Raw genomic sequence first — 22821 nt, 5'->3', positions numbered from 1 at the left:
TAAAATGTTTGTTATTGTTACTTTTTATGACTTATCTTTCTACTGTCCTCTGCTATTTATAATTCAATGTCTTATTCAAACAACTGCCTGGTTGCTATGGTAATGTAGCCTAGCAACCAAATAGATGCTGGAATTGCACACTGAAGAGTTAAACAAGAAGCTATACAATTCAAAAAACACAAATAATAAAAATAATAAAATCAGAATTTAACTCTCTACATCATACTAAAAGTTAATTTTAAGCTGAACAACTATTTTAATATAGCCGTTATTGCTGATTGAAGCACTGTGACCATTTATTGGTTGAACCTGAAAAGTACAGTTCAGCAACAACCTGCCTCCAACTTAAGTGGAGTTTAAGAGTCACTTGCATGATTTATTGGTAAAACTGAACAATGAGTGCTTCAATTTAACTATAGCTTTACACTGAAGACCTATGCCTCTGAAGATGCCCCAGTAGTTCCCATCTTCTCTTCTGTTGATTCACTGCACATTACAGAATCATGTGTCAGGAGAGTAGTCAGGATAAAAAGGCCGGGGTCAAACCAGGTGGGAACACGGTACAAAGTCAAGATCCAGAAGAGTGGTCAAACAGGCAAGGGTCGGTTCAGGCAGCGATACAGCAAACGTTTAAGGGTAGGGCTACACAATCGTTTTCTGTGTGATCCGACAAGCGGCGGAAAAACGTGTGCTGTGTCTGCATCCAACAGTCGTGTCGGATCAATGTGTTTTTGCGCAGCGCGTCGGATCGCACAGAAAACGCTTGTGTAGTGTACCCTAAAAGGCAAAGGTCAGGACCAGAAAATGAGACACAAATCACGCCCAGGAACTAGACCTACGTTGGACAATGAGTCCAACAGGGGGTTTTATAGCCAGAATAATGGCTTACACTGATCACCTGTGGCCAGATTGGCAACAGGTGAAACTAGCCAGGCTTACTAGCAATTACCAACATAGCCATAAGAGTGAACCAGAGCCTTAGCTTGTAAGGGTATTTAGGGGTTAAACCTGAATTACCTGGACCAGTAAGGGTTAACTCTGGGGTACTTGAGCAGAATTCCCAACTCTTTCCAGGGAAATAGTCCACATCCACGATTTTCATAAAAGAAGTATTTATTAAAGCTCACTTGCAACATCCATCCAGACTTCGTACATTTAAAGGCACACTCACATTTGCACAGCTTGTCACAATTCAGCAACAGTCAGTCCTTTCCCTGCAGAGTTTCAATTTCTCCAATTTGGCAAATCCCCGCTTCCAGTGTTGCAGAACCATCCTTTTCCAGGTTCTTTCACCTCCCGGTCCTAGCAGCCCGATGTATGCGATACGCCCCCCTGCCCTACTCCGGGTAGGAATTCCCTTGCCCCTCCTTCAGGATTTCTGCCCTTACTAACACTGCTGCCCTCACTGGCAAAGCCTTGGCTACTAAGCCTCTATCTCCTTGTCGGGGTTATGGCTACCCATTTTAGCTACTTCCTAGCTAAAGTACCTAGTACTTACATTTGTAGCCCTATCACTATATCCTTCATCCAGACTGTATTCACCATTCAACAACCCATGGGGGTGTTTCCCCTTTAAATACTTTTCAGCTTTAAGTATTACGGTGACATTTCCCTTCCATGTGCTTCTCCTAATTCTGTGCATGTGCCTTCCCTCTGCTCACCTCATGGAACCTCCTCAACCCACAGATTTTTACACATTACAACTTAAACAATCATTTTAATATTTTACATTTGACATCATTCAAACTTTAATTTAACACACACACAACACCCAATCACCCTCTTACAAGCTGTCTGCTCACATAGAGCAACGGCAATGCAGACAGCACAGAAACGCCGGCTCCCTGGTTCAACTCCAAGCAGGTTATTACAGGATGGTAGATAGATGGTAATTTGGCCACTAGAAACCAGATCCAAACTGGAGAGCTGCTGAATAAAAAGCTACATAAGTCCAAAACCACAATTGATTAAAAAATTAATCACTCACTACATCATACTGAAAGTTAATTTAAAGGTGAACAACCCCTTTAATTCTAGACATAATCTAGTGGCATTATAGTTGTCAATATGGAATAATGAATATAAATTTCTTCTAATCGTCAATACTTACATCTTATGTTTAAAGTGGCCAGACATCTATTGGATTTAAGTCCATTTGGATATGTAACATCACATATAAGGTCAGTTCCATGATCCTGGTAGTTGGGGAGATATTCCATAACAGTTGTAACTTTCCATACTCCATCCTTAAGTTTCTCCTGCCTTTCAGTGAGTTTATATCCAGCTTTGTTCCACTGTAGAGTAGGGGGACTGGAGGGGCAGGTGTGTTCTACAGAGCAGGAGATGGAGACACTTTCCCCCTCAGTTAGATCTGTGGGTATCTCTATTGATGGCTCATTAGGATCATCTACAAGAATAATTTAGTTACTACTATGAATATTTATTACATTATTATTTTTAATAATTAATATGAGTTAATATAAGCTACTGTGACCTGACCGTGGCATTTCCAGCCTTCCCACATATTTTCCACTCAATCCCTTTGTCGCTTATCCCTCTAACATCACTTGCGGCTCTTTATAAAATAAAGCAGATCTGTTGAACTTGAGCCCAATAAATGGGGATTCTGTTGAATGTTTCTTTTGCTTATAATTTAAATTTTAATATGCATAAACAACGCACAAAGTGTTTTATTTGCATTTTACCCCCAACCATATTGGAGACATTATTGCTGCAGAAGATATTTATGCAGATTCTAAGTCTATAGGGAAATAGTGAATTTAGAGAAAAGTTTATTCTCCTTGAATTGAATCTGGTCCATGAGTTTTTACATGATAAACCAGGAGATAACTTTTCCTCACTGAATTGAATCCGGCCCAATGAAGCAGAAAACAGTGGGGAAAAGTTATCTCCTGGTTTATCATATGAAAACTCATGGATGAGATTTAGTGATGGGCGAATTTGGGGCGTTGCGGCAAAAAATTTGCAAAACGGCTCCGGCATCTTGTTTTTGATGCTGACGTCCGGTTTTGAAGCCGGCGTCTGTTTTTTGGATGCCGGTGAACATTTCCCGCGAAAATGTGCCAGCGTTCAAAAAAATGTAGGCCGGCGTCCATTTTTTTTGACGCTGGCTATTTTTTGCGGCGGTTTTGCAATTTATTCAATGCAAATTCACCCATCACTAATGAGATTCAATTCGAGGAGAAAAAACTTTTCTCCAAATTCACTTCCAGTTTTTGCAATAGCATGTTCACGTGATAAACACTGAAATATGTTTTTCTGAATTGAATTTAATCTCAAATTGAATTTTATCTATGACTTTTCCCAATAAGCCAGATTCAATTCATTGAGAAAAAGGCTTATCATGTGGACGAGATTCAACTTAAGATGCAATTCAATTCTGAGAAACTTATGTCAATGTTTATCATGCAAAAGCTTCCGTGAAGTCTATGGAAAAAAACAGGAACTGAATTTGGAGAAAAGTTTTCTCTCCTCGATTTGAATCCTCTTAAAAATCAGCTCTCACAATCAGCTACACCTCTACTGTTGCATCTGCACACCCTATAACCACCTTCATGGTTTCTTACATGTATTTCCTTTACTCTTTAAATTTGCATCACCCCATTCGCAAGTTTAACCATGGAAAATACAGCTCTGTGTAAAATATAACTTTCATTGTACACACTAATATAAAGTTAGGTATGACTAGTGATGGCTGGGGGAGAATCAAACCTGTTTCGCTTCATCGGAAATTCGATAAACGGCGACAAATTCGTCAAACGCATTATAGTCAATGGGTGGCAATTTTATTTTTGACACGAGACAAATTGCAAAATTATTTTTTGACGCAGGACAATTTTTTTCACCCATTGCAGTATATGGCCATCATTTTCGTAGTAAAACTCTGCAAAAAATTTTGCTCATCATCAGTGAGAACAGGGATTGCTTTTTTTGCAATTTTTTAGATAATTGAGTAGGAGTATGAAGAGAAGGCAATGGTCAGTAATGCTGATCTGTAGGAAATTTATCTTAGTTGCCAATTTCTATTGCTCCACTATAAATTGATCCCCTTCACAAACAAAAAACATTTAAAAACAACTGTAGCTAAAGTGCTTTACTGTAATAAATTCTAATATACTCAAAATGCTATTGGGAGGTTATTTAAGAAAAAATTTGAACGAATTTGGCCAAACTCAAATCGAGTTTTTTCAGAAAGGCTATTAACATCTTCTAATGGGTCACTGGACCTCTGCCATTGACTTCAACATGAACTCGGCAGGTTTTAGGTGGCAAATAGTCGAATTTGAATTGTTCCAAGGGTCAAGGTTTGATAAATCTAGTTTTTCGAATTTGAATTGAGTTTGAATTATTCCCAATTCAAATTTAAGAGTTTTGACCAAAAAAAATTTGAAAATTCGAATTCTAATTTACTATTCGACCCTTAATTAATCTGTCCCTTAGTGATAAGCAATTTTTTTCACAGGCATGGATTCAAGCCAAAATAATGCACTTCGCCCACCTGCGAATCTTTTTGCGAAACCGCAGCAAAAAATTGCTGTTAAAAATTTGCCGAGACAAAAGTCGCCAAGACAAAATTGACGCAGAGACAAAAAAAGTCACCATAAGAAAAAACGCCAATTGACGTTAATGCATTTTGACCAAAATTTGCAGAGACAGAAAAGTCCCAAAGACAACATTGTTGCAGAGACAAAAAGGTCTCCATAAGAAAAAACTCCCATTGACTACAATGTGTTTGAAGTGAGAAAAAATTGTCTTGTGCATAGAAAATTGTTGCACGTAAAAAAAAAATTAGAATTTTTTGGCAAAGTGAAACGGGACAGATTCGCTTATCACTAGGGATGTAGCGAACTGTTCGCCGGCGAACTAGTTCGCGCGAACTTCGACTGTTCGCGTCCGCCGCAAGTTCGCGAACGTCGCGCGACGTTCGCCAATAGGCGTTCGCGTCAAAATCGGTCGCCCATTCGACCATTCGATCGCTAAAATCGAACGATTTTCGTTCGATTCGAACGAAAATCGTTCGATCGAACGATTAAAATCCTTCGATCGTTCGAATCGAACGATTTTCGGATGATCGAAGTTCGCGAACAGTTCGCGAACAGTTCGCAAATTTTGCCGGTGTTCGCGAACGGCGTTCGCGAACACATCGGCGGCGGTTCGCTACATCCCTACTTATCACTAGTGACAGACTAAGTAGTTTGTCCCTTGAGCCAGCCCTGGTTGTTATTAAAGGAGCCTTATATTTCCAATAGAGACTTTACCTGAGACTTCAACCTTCACTTTCTGACACTCACTGAAGAGAGAGACACGACAGTTTCCATGTATATAGGGATAATAAGTGCCTGTTTCTTGCACATCATTAATCCTCAGGGAGCAGCTGTTTGGTTCATTGCCGACCAGGGAAGTGCGACGTCTGTAATGTTTATTCACATCAGAGGAATCCCGGTGGTTGGATATTTTATTGTCGAGTTGAAGATTGATTTCCTTGTACCAAACCAGATTGAAGTTCTTATAGTTCCTGGGGCGGGTGACAGTGCAGGGAATCTCCACACAGGATCCTCTCAATGCTCTGATGGATTCAGGGAGGGTAATTGCCCAATTCTGACTGTAGGAACCTGGGAACCAGCCTGACAAACAGACACATTAGTGCAACACTAACAGCTTATAGAGAGAAAAAAGTCTTGATCAAATAAAGAACATTTTTTGACTGCAGCTCAATCCCGATAAGTTCACCTTGCAGGACCTTCACATATAAAGTACTTGACAATAAACTCTGTGGGAAAGAAAAAAAACTTCCTGTTTAAGAATTTCCAGACAAGTAAATTATAAAAAGAAATGATAGAGCTGGATTCACAGGGTTAGCAAAAACTTTGCCCCTCACCCACCTTTTCTTGTCTTTAAATAATAAACAAATCGAGAGTTAAAAAAAATCTCCTTAATACAAAGCGATTGCTTTTTTAATATTAAAGTTTAAATTTTAATTTCTTAAGCAACTGATGGGGAGGGAGGGGGTCACTGACTCTGTAACTGATCTAAATTGATCCATTTAGTGGATCCATTTGTTATCTTTGTCCCTGCTGAGCAGAATCCCTGAGTTTCATTAAAGGCGGCTGTTATAGTCCTCAGATACTGCTGAGAAATGGATCAATGTTTCAGTGACAGGAACATTACATTTTAACTTACATTTTGGAGAAAAATCTAAAAAAGTAGAAAGCAACTGGACTGAAAAAAAATGTTTGGAAGGTGAACAACCCTTTTAAGAATAGGGGGAAATACAATCCTATTACAGGTATGGGACCTGTTATCCAGAACTTTTAGAACCTGGCATTTTCTGGTTAACGGATCCTTCTGTAATTTGGATCTTCATACCTTAAGTCTACTAGAAAATCATGTAAACATTAAATAAACCCAATAGGCTGGTTTTGCTTTCAATAAGGATTAATTATATCTTAGTTGGGATCAAGTATAGTTAAGGGACCTGTTATCCAGAACGCTCAGGACCTGGGTTTTCTGGATAACAGATCTTTACGTAAATTTGGATCTTCATACCTTAAGTCTACTAGAAAATCATTTACACATGAAATAAAGCCAATAGGCTGGTTTTGCTTCCAATAAGGATTAATTATATCTTAGTTGGGATCAAGTACAAGCGCCTGTTTTATTATTACACAGAAAAAGGAAATCATTTAAAAAAAATTGGATTATTTGGATAAAATGGAGTCTATGGGAAATGGCCTTTCTGTAATTTTGAGCATTCTGAATAATGGGTTTCTTGATAATAGATCCCATATCTGTACAATAAGAATGATGGATGAATATATTGAAACTACACAAACAGATGGAAGAAATTAGGATTTGTCATATAATATAACTAAGCCAAATTGGGCGTCGTATCCTATTAATGCAAAAAGCCACAGGCTATGAGGCACTAACATGTGGGGAATTATTTTGTTAAGTGTAAGTAGACTATGGATATACAAGGAAAGCATTAAAGGGCGAGTTAAGGTGCCGTATGTCAGCAGTAATTAATTCCTAAAAGGTGATTTAAAAACTTAGGGGGGTATTCCGAATGCCAAAAACTCAAAACATTCTAGTTCTAATTCTAGATCTGAAAAAAAATCATTATTTTTTCAAGTTTTTTCCTGCACTGGAAATTTTAGTAAAAATGTATTGATAAATAAGAGGGAAAATCTTGTGCGGATTTGGTTGGTGTCGTTTTCAGAATATACTCAGATACTTTCGGATTTTGATAAATAATTTATTAAATTAGTCCATATGCAGTTAATCACTGAGTATTGTGAGCAGGATCAGACGAACAGACAGTTCTTGAACAGGGTAAGTCCATTGATTGTTCACATATAAAGACTTTGGGAGCAAAGCAAAATAAAACAAAACAAAATCCTGGCCACACTTGGGCTCTAACTAATACACAGGGTAATTTCCCTGTCTACTAAGGGAATCCCGGTCAAACAAGAAAACAGTACAACTCCCCAGAGTCACAGAACCTTTATAAAGTCCTTTCCCTTTGGGGGAAAATAAACAGCCTCTTTCAATGGCCACACTCAGCTCCCAGCTCTCCTCAGTGTGTGTCTCCATCTTCCTCTCTGAGCCCCAACCCTCTCTAGCAGCAGCTGATCTAGCCTCCTAATTATTCCCCAGGTGAGACTTTCTAGGGGAATTAACCCACTCAGAACTGCTGTACATATGGGAGTAAGACATGAACCTAGGGGAAATATATCTCCCTTCACACTGTGCTCCAGTTACCGGTTCACATATCCCCCCCTCTGCTTCAGCCCGTAGGGCTGAGCATACTGCGCCACCTGGCAATGAACCCTTGAGAGGCATCGGCATTCCCTTGCAGTGCCCCAGATCTATGTTCCACTGTAAACTTAAAGTTTTGCAGGGCCAGGAACCATCTGGTGACTCGAGCATTCTTTTCTTTATTTTCAGACATCCACCTAAGGGGAGCATGATCTGTGACCAATCTAAACTTTTGGCCCAGCAGATAGTATTTGAGGGCCTCTAATGCCCACTTAATGGCTGGGCACTCCCTTTCTACAATAGAGTACCTACTCTCAGCCGGTGTAAGCTTTCTGCTTAAGTACACTACTGGGTGTTCCTCACCATTTACCATTTGGGAGAGGACAGCCCCCAAACCCACATCTGAGGCATCAGTTTGCACAATGAATTCTTTCTGAAAAACTGGTGTTATTAACACTGGTTGCCTATAGAGGGAATTTTTAAGTTCTATGAAAGCTTTTTCAGCCTCAGCCGACCACTTAACCATTACCAAGCTCTTCCCTTTAGTAAGATCTGTAAGGGGAGCTGCAATAGAAGCAAAGTTAGGCACAAACCTACGATAGTAGCCTACTATCCCAAGGAAGGGTGTCTTTGTGACAGGTTGGGGCCACTTTTGTATTGCCTCCACTTTATTTATTTGAGGCTGTACTGCACCTCTCCCAATTACATAACCTAAGTATTTGGCTTCTTCCATTCCAACCGCACACTTTTTAGGATTTGCAGTAAGCCCTGCCTCACGTATAGAGACTAGCACTGTCTGTACCTTTGATAAGTGAGACTCCCAATCAGAGCTGAAGATAACCACATCATCCAAATAGGCTGAGGCATAGGGATAAGTGGTTTAAGAATACGGTCCATTAGTCTTTGAAAAGTAGCTGGGGCCCCATGTAAACCAAAAGGTAGTACATTGTATTGGAAAAGACCCTCAGGAGTAGAAAAGGCTGTCTTTTCCTTAGCCCCTTCTGTTAGTGGTACCTGCCAATACCCTTTTGTGAGATCTAGAGTTGTGCGGTACCTCGCATGGCCTAGCCTTTCGATGAGTTTATCTACCCTAGGCATGGTATAGGCATCAAATTTTGAGACTTCATTCAGTTTTCGGAAGTCATTACAAAACCTTAGAGTCCCATCAGGTTTAGGGATCAAAACAATTGGGCTAGACCAATCACTGTGGGACTCCTCAATTACTCCTAGATCCAACATTTTCCTTACCTCCTCAGAGACCGCCTGTCTCCGTGCCTCAGGTATTCTATATGGCTTAACCTTGACTTTTACCCGAGGTCCCGTAACCACATCATGTTCAATTAGCTTACATCTCCAACTGTCCCAGGCCAAAAGAACCTCTGAAGAATTCTTTCTGTAGTTTTATTGACTCCCAGGTGGCTGCCAAGTACATGTCTATGTGCCATATCTAATACCACCTTTCTATATTGCTGGGGTACCACCAGCTGTTCTATAATTTCACCCCTTATTTTGCTCACATGATATAACAGATCCTGATTCAGGGCCATGTGGGGAAACACTGTTTCTGGCCCTGGACATTGAGGTTCCCCATTTATAACTTTTATATTTTCTCTAGCATGGTTCAGAGTGGGGTCCCTCATTTGGGCAGTTCCAAAGTTCTCTTTGGAGACCTCTAAATCAGGTACCATGTCACCTTCCTCTACCCCCTCTTCAAGGCCTGCCAACGCTTCTATGGGTGAGGGAACATCAGGGGTCACCCCTACTTTATCATCATTCTCAGGGTGTGTAAAGGGTTCTGGGGACAAGCATGTTTCCCTGCCTTGCATGAGGAACCCTTTTCAGAATTACTCTCCCCACCCCACAGTTGCCAGAACAAGGGAAAATCTTTTCCCAATATAACAGCATGCATTAAGGTTTTTACAACCCCCACTTGATACTTTACAGTCCCAGACTGAGTTTCAATCAGAACCAAAGCAGTTGGGTAGTCTTTAGTGTCCCCATGAATGCACACTACCCGACCCGTGGGTGGGTGGAGTCAACGATGTCCACCAAACTAGCGTGAACTAATGTTACCAAACTCCCCGAATCCAGGAGAGCTGTCACCCGGTGTCCTTCTATGACTACTGGGCAAAACTGTTTACCAGTCTCTTCTTGTAGAGAGGCCAGACATGCTGGCAGAGCATAAAGGGATTCTTGTTTCCCCCAACTACAATCCATAGGCTCTGACGTTAGGGGGCAGTTAGCAGTGAAATGGCCAAACTCTCTACACCTCCAGCATTGTAACCCCCTTTTATCTCTGTCAGAGGCCTCTTGACCCTGACTGGTGGCCACCCTATCTTTGGCTCCTGTACTCAGTCCCAAAGTCATATCAGAGGTTTTGTCCCGGTTACCTTGGGAAACCACCCCTTTAACAAATGGAACAGTCTTACCAGGATTTCCTTGCAATCTCTGAGACTTGATAGGGCGCTGGACAGAGGTTCCCTCTCCTAGGTAGCTCTCAGTAGTCATGTACCTCTCCACAAGTTCCACCATCGGGGTTATATCTTGGGGGTCTGCCTGTCCAACCCATCGCTGTATATCCCGGGGAAGACCTTTCCGGTACCGGTCTACAATGATTCTTTCTACCACTTAATCAGCTGTGTTGACATCTGGTTGCAGCCACTTTCTTGTGAGACCAAGGAGGTCATGCATTTGCGCACGTGCAGGCTTGCCTTTGCTGTAAACCCAGTCATTGAACTTTTTGGCGTGAACCGCCGAAGTGATTCCAAGGTGGGCCAGGATTTCTTCTTTTAACTTATTATAGTTATGAGAGTCCTGTTCTTTTAGGTCAAAGTACACCTTTTGGGGTTCCCCTGTTAAGTAAGGCGCTATCACTTCAGCCCAATCCTCTGGGGATAACTTTTCCCGTGTTGCCACTCTTTCAAATACTGCCAGGTATGCTTCGACAATCGTCTGCTGGAGTCATCTTTTGCAGACTTTTTTGTAATGCTTTGCGGATATTTATAGGTACTTGCCCCAGGGCCCCACTACCCTGTAATTTCTCAGCCAGTGCTTGGATCTCCTGCTGCAATTGCATGGTAACACTATGGGGCTGATTCACTAAGCTCGAGTGAAGGATTCGAATGAAAAATACTTCGAATTTCGAAGTATTTTTTGGGTACTTCGACCATCGAATTGGTTAAATTCGTTCGAATTCGAACGAAATCGAACGAATCGAACGGAAAATCGTTCGACTATTCGACCATTCGATAGTCGAAGTACTTCCCCTTAAAAAAAACTTCGACCCCCTACTTCGGCAGCTAAAAGCTACCGAAGTCAATGTTAGCCTATGGGGAAGGTCCCCATAGGCTTGCCTGTGATTTTTTGATCGAAGGATTTTCCTTCGATCGTTGGATTAAAATCCTTCGAATCGTTCGATTCGAAGGATTTAATCGTTCGATCGAACGAAAAATCCTTCGATCGATCGCAGAATTAGCGCTAAATCCTTCGACTTCGATATTCGAAGTCAAAGGATTTCAATCCGAGGGTCGAATTTCGAAGTATTTTTAACTTCGAAATTCGACTCTTAGTGAATCGGCCCCTATGTTGTTGTGCTAAGGTAACTTTACTGGCCACACTTGGGCTCTAACTAATACACAGGGTAATTTCCCTCTCTACTAAGGGATTCCCGGTCAAACAAGAAAACAGTACAACTCCCCAGAGTCACAGAACCTTTATAAAGTCCTTTCCCTTTGGGGGGAAAATAAACAGCCTCATACAATGGCCACACTCAGCTCCCAGCTCTCCTCAGTGTGTGTCTCCATCTTCCTCTCTGAGACCCAACCCTCTCTAGCAGCAGCTGATCCAGCCTCCTAATTATTCCCCAGGTGAGACTTTCTAGGGGAATTAACCCACTCAGAACTGCTGTACATATGGGAGTAAGACATGAACCTAGGGGAAATATATCTCCCTTCACACTGTGCTCCAGTTACCGGTTCACAGTATATTGATACTCATGGCTTAATAAATGAACTAACTTATTTTTTTAAGTTATTCTGAGTTCATGGATAGCAGCCAAATCACCTGATTGGTGCATTATCATTAGTACAATGCTGCTACAATTGACCCTGTTTTAGGCAGATTTATTAACAGTGTTATTTATCAAAATCCGAAAAATAATAATAATAATAATAATACGTTTCTGAAAACTACTCTGACCAAATCTGCATGTGTTTTTTGCCCTTATTTATCAATAAATTTTTTCTGAAAATCTCCTGTGCGGGAAAAAACTCGATTTTTTTTTTTTTCAGATTTTTGCCTAAAAAACCACAAATTCGGATTATTGCACAAAACCCAGCGCAGATCAGGATATTTTCAGGACTTCTCCCATTGACTTCTACATGAACAGAGCAGGTCTGAATTGGAGTACTTTTTTATTCGGACTTTTAAAACACCCCCCCTTCAATTCTGAAAAATTTGATTTTTTTTTTTTCAACTAAAAATTTGGATTTTATAGTAAAAAAAACTTTTTTAAAAAAGTTTTTGGCATTCGGACTTCAATAAATAAGCCCTAAATGTCCTATTGTCACCAGTTTAAACTGTATGCTTAGTTTATAGCTGAGACAATTATTATTGGCAGAAGCATATACAGGTATGGGACCTGTTATCTGAAATGTTGGGGACCTGGGGATATCTGGATATGGGATATTTCCGTGATTTTTATCTCCATACTTTAGGGGGCAGATTTATCAAGGGTCGAATTTTGAAGTGGAAAATACTTCGAAATTCGACCATCGAATTGAATACTACAAAATTCGAAGTCGAATTCGTAGGATTTTTTACATCGTATGATCGTATTCCGATTGTAGTTCGATTGTACAATAGTACTTCGAATTATACGATTTTCCTTTGAATACATAAAACTTAGAAATCTGCTCTGGAAGGTCCCCATAGGCTAACATAGCACTTCGGCAGGTTTAAGATGGCCAAGTATTGAAGTTGAAGTTTTTTTTAAAAAGACAGTACTTCGATTATCGAATGGTCGAATAGTCGAACGATTTTACTTCGAATTGAAGGTCGAGGTCGTAGTAGCCTATTATAATTACACCCAATAAGACAGTTCTGTACAAATAAGCATTAATTATACATTAGTTGGGATCAAGTACAAGGTTTTATTATTACAGGGAAAAATTGTTTATAAAACTTAGAATTGTCTTATTAAAATGTAGTCTATATAGTTCTGGATAACGGGTGTCTACATAATAGATCCCATACCTGTATACATCTAAATAAAGTCAGTTTGGGCCAGATATACTTGGTATTAAAATATAAGTTAATACTTCAGATTTGCACACAATGAGTGACAGTTCTTCTGCCAACAAGAACAGTAGTTTTAGGTTTAAGTTAATAAGTTAACTGTATGACATCAGGAGTCTCGTCACTGCTGACTGATTATCCCCTCAAACTAATTCATTTATCTGCCACTGTCAGTATCTGCCATTATCAGCAGATAAATTATGGAGACGTTTATCACAATGTTTGCTGATTATTTAGTATGTTTTTCTTCAAGATTTTCTGTGCCAACTGAATTATGCCAGTAAAAATGCCCTTCTGCCATCTACTAGTATATCTGTTATAGGAGATATGCAGTTCAATCACATAATGTTTTATAACACTGTATTATCTGTATTTTATGGGTAAGTGTTGGCTTTACCTTGAAGAACAACCATAAGAATAATCCTAAGGAAGTGCTTATAGTACTCCATCATGGACACAGTATTGGCCTTCTTCCTGTATTAGAATACATAAAACAAAAGCATATATTTATTGAAAAAAGCAAATACTGAATTATGCATGAATGTACTGTATGTAGTCTCCATGTATTGGATAGTGTCCCCACAATCAGTCATGCCCAGACATCTGGAAAGGGAGTGTGACTGTGGGATAGCAGGTATAGTAGGGAGAGATGGTGTCTATAGTAACAGTGGGATAATAGTCTCTGGGAAGGGAGTGTGACTGTGGGATAGCAGGTATAGTAGGGAGAGATGGTGTCTATAGTAACAGTGGATAATAGTCTCTGGGAAGGGAGTGTGACTGTGGGATAGCAGGTATAGTAGGGAGAGATGGTGTCTATAGTAACAGTGGATAATAGTCTCTGGGAAGGGAGTGTGACTGTGAGATAGCAGGTATAGTAGGGAGAGATGGTACCTATAGTAACAGTGGATAATAGTCTCTGGGAAGGGAGTGTGACTGTGGGATAGCAGGTATAGTAGGGAGAGATGGTGTCTATAGTAACAGTGGGATAATAGTCTCTGGGAAGGGAGTGTGACTGTGGGATAGCAGGTATAGTAGGGAGAGATGTGTCTATAGTAACAGTGGGATAATAGTCTCTGGGAAGGGAGTGTGACTGTGGGATAGCAGGTATAGTAGGGAGAGATGGTGTCTATAGTAACAGTGGATAATAGTCTCTGGGAAGGGAGTGTGACTGTGGGATAGCAGGTATAGTAGGGAGAGATGGTGCCTATAGTAACAGTGGATAATAGTCTCTGGGAAGGGAGTGTGACTGTGAGATAGCAGGTATAGTAGGGAGAGATGGTACCTATAGTAACAGTGGATAATAGTCTCTGGGAAGGGAGTGTGACTGTGGGATAGCAGGTATAGTAGGGAGAGATGGTGTCTATAGTAACAGTGGGATAATAGTCTCTGGGAAGGGAGTGTGACTGTGGGATAGCAGGTATAGTAGGGAGAGATGTGTCTATAGTAACAGTGGGATAATAGTCTCTGGGAAGGGAGTGTGACTGTGGGATAGCAGGTATAGTAGGGAGAGATGGTGCCTATAGTAACAGTGGATAATAGTCTCTGGGAAGGGAGTGTGACTGTGGGATAACAGGTATAGTAGGGAGAGACGGTGCCTATAGTAACAGTGGCCAACATAGAGTGTGAGATGAAAACACTGCAATTCAATTAATACAATTTAGCACTGGGACACATTCCACACACACTCACACACTATTTAAAATGTACTTATTTCAGTAACATAGCACAAAAGCAGGTATCCTAACACATACATGGTCAATTATTTGTTGACCTAAAATAGCATATGGGTGCACACAAGCCTAATATCACTATTCACAGCGCCACGTTTTGGCAGGAGCAGCATAAATATTACTATTACTTTACTCTTGAGTAGTGGTAACTCATTCTCTGGAGTTATGAAACACACTTATGCATCTGATTTTGGCAGATGAAGGAGAACACTACCTGCATGAATAAATAATGCCAATTTTGGTCTAGTGTCTGGGTCCCATCAAATCTTAACCTGAATACTAGAATACAATAGCATCGCCGTCCTCATTCCCAGTCAGGTCTTATTAATAGATAATTACCGTATATACTCGAGTATAAGCCGACCCGAGTATAAGCCGAGGTACCTAACTTTACCTAGGAAAACTGGGAAAACTTATTGACTCTAGTATAAGCCTAGACACAACTACAGCCCTGTCTCCCAGCAGCGCACATTCCGCCAAAGCGACCCCCCCCGGCGATCAACCAGACTTCTTTGCAAAGTTGATGGTGACAGAGAATTGCCAAACGGATTACTGTGTGCATTGTCCCACTGTCCCACTACCATGTGCAGAGGGAGCTGTGTGATATTGCCATCACTGTTAATCTTTCATATAACCAACAGAGGGCGCTGTGTGATATTGCCATCACTGTTATTCTTTCATATAACCAACAGAGGGCGCTGTGTGATATTGCCATCACTGTTAATCTTTCATATACCCAACAGAGGGCGCTGTGTGATATTGCAGTCACTGTTATTCTTTCATATAACCAACAGAGGGCGCTGTGTGATATTGCAGTCACTGTTAATCCTTCATATAACCAACAGAGGGCGCTGTGTGATATTGCCATCACTGTTAATCCTTCATATAACCAACAGAGGGTGCTGTGTGATATTGCCATCACTGTTAATCCTTCATATAACCAACAGAGGGTGCTGTGTGATATTGCCATCACTGTTAATCCTTCATATAACCAACAGAGGGCGCTGTGTGATATTGCAGTCACTGTTATTCTTTCATATAACCAACAGAGGGCGCTGTGTAATATTGCAGTCTCTCCCCAAGTGAACTGTTGGTATAGGAATGATTAAAAGTGACTGCAATCTCAGCTACTGCCCGCTGACCCGAGTATAAGCCGAGGTAGACTTTTCCAGCACATTTTGGATGCTGAAAAACTTGGTTTATACTCGAGTATATACGGTAAGTGCAATGCAATGATATGTTCCTTTTTAAAGGCAAGTGTTTCCTTAAACATATATTTCTGCTGTAGAAGAGGAAGTTTCATTTCCTGAGAATGCTAAAATTGCTTAATTTATTATAATTGACATATTGTAACAAACACCCTAAAGTGCTGTGTGAAAACTTCATTATTTCATTTCAATTCCCTGACACTTTTATGGGGGCAAGTGAATTTAATGCACTAAGTGGATACTTGCCTGATATTTAATTTCAAAACTGACAAACCTGCCAGTTTTCCCCATTGCTTTGATGTCCCTAAAGAAATGTTGTTGGGGTGCCTAGAAACATTTTCTCTTGTTCCTGCTTCCCTTCTATCCAAACCTTTTATGGCTCTTCATTACCAGTATCAGCTTAGTAGCAATCCAGAAAGGGCATCACGGGCTCACCAATATTAATCTCATCTAATTGTGTAAAGCTTTCCAATAGTAGGAGATGCACATCGTTTGTTCTGCTGTTGAATATATATTTGCAGCACTTTAACTATTTTTTAAGTGCAACATAATGAGACATCAGACTGTGAGTAGGATTGAAACATAAATTGAATAAGAGTTGGTGTGGTTTAGACTGACCATCAAATCTCTGTGCACATGTATAATCATTCAGCAACTCCTCATAGCCTATATTAATTCAGCACTAACAGTCCCCTAATTTTGCCTGTACAGAGAGATCCCATAAAACTATGGCAGCATAGGTATTCCCTGTACTAAGCACAATTCAGCAGGAACAGTCCCTAAGTTTGCTCATAGTCTGTACAGAGAGACCCCATAAAACTATGGCAGCATAGGTATTCCCTGTACTAAGCACAATTCAGCAGGAACAGTCCCTAAGTTTGCTCATAGTCTGTACAGAGAGACCCCATAAAACTATGGCAGCATAGGTTTTCCCTGTACTAAGCACAATTCAGCAGGAACAGTCCCTAAGTTTGCTCATAGTCTGTACAGAGAGATCCCATAAAACTATGACAGCATAGGTATTCCCCTGTACTAAGCACAATTCAGCAGGAACAGTCCCCTAAATTTGCTCATAGTCTGTACAGAGAGATCCCATAAAACTATGGCAGCATAGGTATTCCCTGTACTAAGCACAATTCAGCAGGAACAGTCCCTAAGTTTGCTCATAGTCTGTACAGAGAGACCCCATAAAACTATGGCAGCATAGGTATTCCCTGTACTAAGCACAATTCAGCAGGAACAGTCCCTAAGTTTGCTCATAGTCTGTACAGAGAGACCCCATAAAACTATGGCAGCATAGGTTTTCCCCTGTACTAAGCACAATTCAGCAGGAACAGTCCCTAAGTTTGCTCATAGTCTGTACAGAGAGATCCCATAAAACTATGACAGCATAGGTATTCCCCTGTACTAAGCACAATTCAGCAGGAACAGTCCCCTAAATTTGCTCATAGTCTGTACAGAGAGATCCCATAAAACTAAGGCAGCATAGGTATTCCCTGTACTAAGCACAATTCAGCAGGAACAGTCCCTAAGTTTGCTCATAGTCTGTACAGAGAGACCCCATAAAACTATGGCAGCATAGGTATTCCCTGTACTAAGCACAATTCAGCAGGAACAGTCCCTAAGTTTGCTCATAGTCTGTACAGAGAGATCCCATAAAACTATGACAGCATAGGTATTCCCCTGTACTAAGCACAATTCAGCAGGAACAGTCCCCTAAATTTGCTCATAGTCTGTACAGAGAGATCCCATAAAACTATGGCAGCATAGGTATTCCCTGTACTAAGCACAATTCAGCAGGAACAGTCCCTAAGTTTGCTCATAGTCTGTACAGAGAGACCCCATAAAACTATGGCAGCATAGGTATTCCCTGTACTAAGCACAATTCAGCAGGAACAGTCCCTAAGTTTGCTCATAGTCTGTACAGAGAGACCCCATAAAACTATGGCAGCATAGGTATTCCCTGTACTAAGCACAATTCAGCAGGAACAGTCCCCTAAGTTTGCTCATAGTCTGTACAGAGAGATCCCATAAAACTATGGCAGCATAGGAATTCCCTGTACTAAGCACAATTCAGCAGGAACAGTCCCCTAAATTTGCTCATAGTCTGTACAGAGAGATCCCATAAAACTATGACAGCATAGGTATTCCCCTGTACTAAGCACAATTCAGCAGGAACAGTCCCCTAAATTTGCTCATAGTCTGTACAGAGAGATCCCATAAAACTATGGCAGCATAGACCTGTAGACAAGTGAGGATATAATGATCTTTTAAGGAAAAATAATCTGTTCATTTTATAATCTCTCTGTCACAATAGAAAATACCAGAATTTAAATAAAACCCTTTGTAGTGAGTTCCGGGGTTGGTGTAAAATATGTTTTAAATCTTTCTGGAGTTAGTAAAATAACTACAGTACATACCAGTCTTCATCTCATGTCACTGCAAGATCTGTGACATAGGAAAAAACAGTTAGGGTTTCTTACTTTACTACTTTATCTACCAAATAATGATGTTTTAAGGAAGTGGTTGATTTCACGCTATTTCCTTCTTCTCACCAGGGTTTGCAGTGAATAGAATAAATTGTATTCTCACAAAATTCAGATACATAAACTGGTGATAATAGAGTTATGCTGTCGCTCTTCCTACAGTCAGACAGAGCAAAACTAAAATTGCTGACATAAAGACATTTCCCAATCAAGAGTAAATAACTGACATAAGGCACCTGTGTTTATTACTGTACCTTGTACAGGGGACTGACAGCAGCTCTTAGTTCAAACAAACCCCTAAGGTTGGGCTAGCTAATTGGGCCCTAATCTAAGGGTTAGACAGCAGAATAACTTCCCCTTCCTGAGTTAGACCTTTTTATTTTCATACTTGGCTATGCTACTGTTCTATAGTATATATGCTGGAGAACATGTGTTCTGGGTCCATTTCTGAGGTTGGACTTAGTAAATGTTAGGATAGACTCCGTCATAGATCACTCTAGTTGTGATAGTTAGGGGAAGTGTAGCTAGTAAGCAGCCTGAAACTCCACCAAGGAGATTTAGTAAAGACTAGAATCTTTGGGTGCACTGCTGCCCAGAATAGGGACCACGTGTACAGACCTAGTGACTATAGGAGTTTTCCTAATTTACACTTTAAAGGAATCCTGAAAGTGGGGGTGATACTTCTAATTTTAAACTGAAAAAACCCTCTGCTCATTGATTTACCCTGAGGGGCAAAGTGCTGAATCTTTGAAGTTGTATTTGTGAGTATATGCATAACCATTGTATTTGTTCTCCTGCACAAGTCTTCCTGTGTGGATTTAGTTAATTTTATTCTATAAATTCTATAACACTAATGCAAATTGCCTTAAGATATTTTTTTTCTACAAAATGTGTTGTTTTCAAATACTGCCCCTCATATAATCACTTAATTTGAGAAGGTCAGCAGGGACCTCGATTCTGGGATAGCAGTGGATGTGATTTACTTAGACTTTGCTAAAGCATTTGATACAGTGCCACACAGAAGGTTACTGGTTAAATTAAGGAATGTTGGCCTGGAACATAGTATTTGTACCTGGATAGAGAACTGGCTAAAAGATAGACTACAAAGAGTGGTGGTAAATGGAACATTTTCTAATTGGACCAGTGTTGTTAGTGGAGTACCGCAGGGCTCTGTACTAGGTCCCTTGCTTTTCAACTTGTTTATTAATGACCTGGAGGTGGCCATTGAAAGTACTGTTTCTATTTTTACAGATACTAAATTGTGCAGAACTATAGGTTCCATGCAGGATGCTGCCACTTTGCACAGTGATTTGTCTAAGTTGGGAAACTGGGCAGCAAACTGGAAAATTAGCTGGAGAGAGTGCAGAGACTAAGTGCAATTAAACTGGTTAGAGGGAGGGAAGAGTTAAATTATGAGGGGAGACTGACAAGGTTGGGGTTGTTTTCTCTGGAAAAAAGGCGCTTGTGAGGGGACATGATTAGACTTTACAAGTACATTAGAGGACATTATAGACAAATAGCAGGGGACCTTTTTACCCATAAAGAGAATCACGTACCAGAGGCCTCCCCTTCAGACTAGAGGAAAAGAAGTTTCATTTAAAGGAACAGAGTAGGGGGTTCATCACAGTGAGGACAGTGAGGTTGTGGAATGCACTGCCGGGTGATGTTGTGATGCTGATTCAGTTAATGACTATGGGGTCTGTTTACTAAAGTGCGTTAAAAATATTCGCACAATATATAGACAGAATTTCCGCCAAATATGTTATCGCCAGTTTACTAACCTGCGGTAAATATAAATTTGCGAATTCTCTTGCGCAAGAATAATTGTTCGCCAGTTATCGCTTTCGCTGAAAATAACGCTACGTACACATTAACGCAAGATTTACTAAACAGCGAAATGTGCTAAAGACAAAATTAACGCCAGAATATTTTCAAACTTTTACCGCCACCTATGTAGTGGTGTAAAAGTATTTTTTTTCGCCAGAAAATTCTCAAGGGGCAGGAAATATCCCATAATACTGTTTTTTTACCCATCATTCTTTGCTGACAGGAGACAGATCTGTAGCTATTGCTGATGTTTTGGCTTCTGCTTCAAACTGGTGCAACAGCAGCAGTTTCAGCTCAGAGGCGAATTATTGGCAGCGGCATCACAGTCCAAGGATTCGTCAGCCTCTACGCTTTTTTGGTTTAATTGTGATTGGCTACATTAAACTGTGCATTTCTATGAAGCAAAGAGATTGACTGGTATCATTTCTTGTTCCTATGATTCTATTGGCAGAAGGGTTTATATGATGCAGACATGTTTGATTGGTGTTACTCTGGTGATGTTGTTGGATGGTATAATCATCAGTCAATAAAGTTTATGAGTTTTGAAGGTGCATTTCTGGCCATAAATGTCACAGTAAAAATTGCCATAATAACCGCCATAAAACAAGACTATTTTATAGCATAAATATTCGCAAAAACTTAATTTTTCGCCAGAAAATTCGCAACTCGCTAAAATTACCGCTAACGTAAGCTGGTTCCTTAACGTAGTTACCGCAAGTGATCGCAATGACTTCTGAGCGTATCGCTGTTTAGTAAACTTAGTCGCTGCGAATATTCTGGCGTAAAAATATTCTCATCGATAACATGCGGAAACTTAAAGTCAGATTTACTGCACTTTAGTAAACGGACCCCTATAAGAGGGACTTGGATGATTTCTTGGACAGACATAATACAAAGGCTATTGTGATACTAAACTCTATAGTTAGTATAGATATGGGTATATATCATTTATGTGACAGTAGGGAGGGGTGTGTGTATGGGGCTGGGTTTTCATTTGGAGGGGTTGGACTTGATGGACTTTGTTTTTTCAATCTGATTTAACTATGTAACTATGTAGCTATAGTTGCTTTTTTTTCTTTTTAGATTTTTTATAAAATTATAATTTTAATTTCCCTCTGGGTCTATGCTGGTTTCACTGTTATTTGGAAGAATTAGCAGGGAAGTGTTAATATAACATGCAGTCAGTTCTTCTTCTTTCTGAAAGGCTCACGCATATCTGCATAAGCTGCTGAGCTTCCTTAATATGAAAATATTCTCATGAAGAGGAACTAAACATCTACTCATTTCCACTGCAAAACTATTTCATATACAAGTTCACTAACAAACTAGCCCTTATTCCTGGAATTTGTTATACTGGGTGCTCAGGATGGGGTTGATGGAGCTCATGGATTATCTTATATAAGACAAGTGGGTTTCTTGTGCAGAGAAGAGACAAGGACACAAAATATGCAGAAAAATATGACTTTGCTTTTACTTTAGTCAACTGAAAAACACATCAACAAGTTATTCATCTTTATACGGACACAAAACATGAGAATGTAGCCTTCCTGACTGCCCCAGGACCTCTCCCTCAATCTGGACCACAAAAAGGTTATCAACATGTTACTCCCAGTTCAGACAAAGGAAGATTATTTCATACTTACAGAAATCTTCCTTTCCTAGACGAACTCCATGTCAGTACGTTACGGGATAGCCCCTCCTCCCTGCTCCCATTAGAAGGAACCTCCCCAAGCCTTTAAAAGGCCAACCACACCCACCTACCGGCGTCTTTGTAACAAGCTCTTAAATTACCAGAAAAGAAAGGGCGGGTGTACTGACATGGAGTTCGTCTAGGAAAGGAAGATTTCTGTAAGTATGAAATAATCTTCCTTTTTCCCTAGACGTACTCCATGTCAGTACGTTACGGGACATAGCAAGTTAACATTATCCCATGGGAGGGAATATACTTTAAGAAGAAACTGTAATAAGGAAAGGAGTATCGCTGACTAGATAGTCCACCATCATGCAAATTCTTTACTTTAATATAGAGAGTCCAGGTGAAAACCCCAGAATAAGTTCACCAGGCTAAGAATAGCGCTATAGCATAGCCTATACTATAGAGAGAGATGTTAGCCCACTGAGAGTGAGGAACAACTTAACTCACTAACCACCACTTCACCCTCCAGGTACCCAAGGCCAGTACCATAAATATCTTCATATCAGAATGCATGTTAGTCAGGACTGTTCTAACAGAAAACAGATCCTAAAGATCCGAGACAAGGGTACCTGAGAAAATAATTGGGATTAGAATTCCTTACACTGTGTAAGGTCCAGTGATGAGGCACTCAATTAACTGTAAAGAGCTGAGCAACTACAGTACCTAAGAAAGAGCCCCTGTTGGTTGACCCAACCTAGTACTCTGAGAGGTATAACTGAATACCCCTAAGGTTACAGATCCCAATAACCCCCGTGCAACTAAAGGACTAATCCCAAAATTTATGGAGGCAGATTATACGC

The 22821-nt window shown here is 40.3% G+C and overlaps 1 protein-coding gene across 2 annotated transcripts in view; it reads right to left on the bottom strand.

Moving 5' to 3' along the window:
- The window catches only part of LOC121396607 (sialoadhesin-like), a 38557-nt gene that overhangs the window by 15544 nt on the left and 192 nt on the right, over nucleotides 1–22821 (bottom strand). The window contains exons 1-4 of one of the 2 annotated variants that reach the window (XM_041571713.1): nucleotides 18433–18608; nucleotides 13472–13548; nucleotides 5280–5645; nucleotides 2111–2407 (exon numbers count right to left, since the gene is read on the bottom strand). In XM_041571713.1, the coding sequence (XP_041427647.1) occupies nucleotides 2111–2407; nucleotides 5280–5645; nucleotides 13472–13526 (718 nt within the window). In that variant the 5' untranslated portion in view covers nucleotides 13527–13548; nucleotides 18433–18608. Of the gene's footprint in view, nucleotides 1–2110; nucleotides 2408–5279; nucleotides 5646–13471; nucleotides 13549–18432; nucleotides 18609–22821 lie in introns of those variants that run through there. The other variant, XM_041571712.1, reaches the window with a different exon arrangement.

This window comes from Xenopus laevis, chromosome 7S, assembly GCF_017654675.1.
Source record: "Xenopus laevis strain J_2021 chromosome 7S, Xenopus_laevis_v10.1, whole genome shotgun sequence".
Classification (NCBI taxonomy): domain Eukaryota; kingdom Metazoa; phylum Chordata; class Amphibia; order Anura; family Pipidae; genus Xenopus; species Xenopus laevis.
The sequence above is the reverse complement of the archived record's forward strand: the minus strand, read 5'-3'. Positions and strand labels throughout refer to the sequence as shown.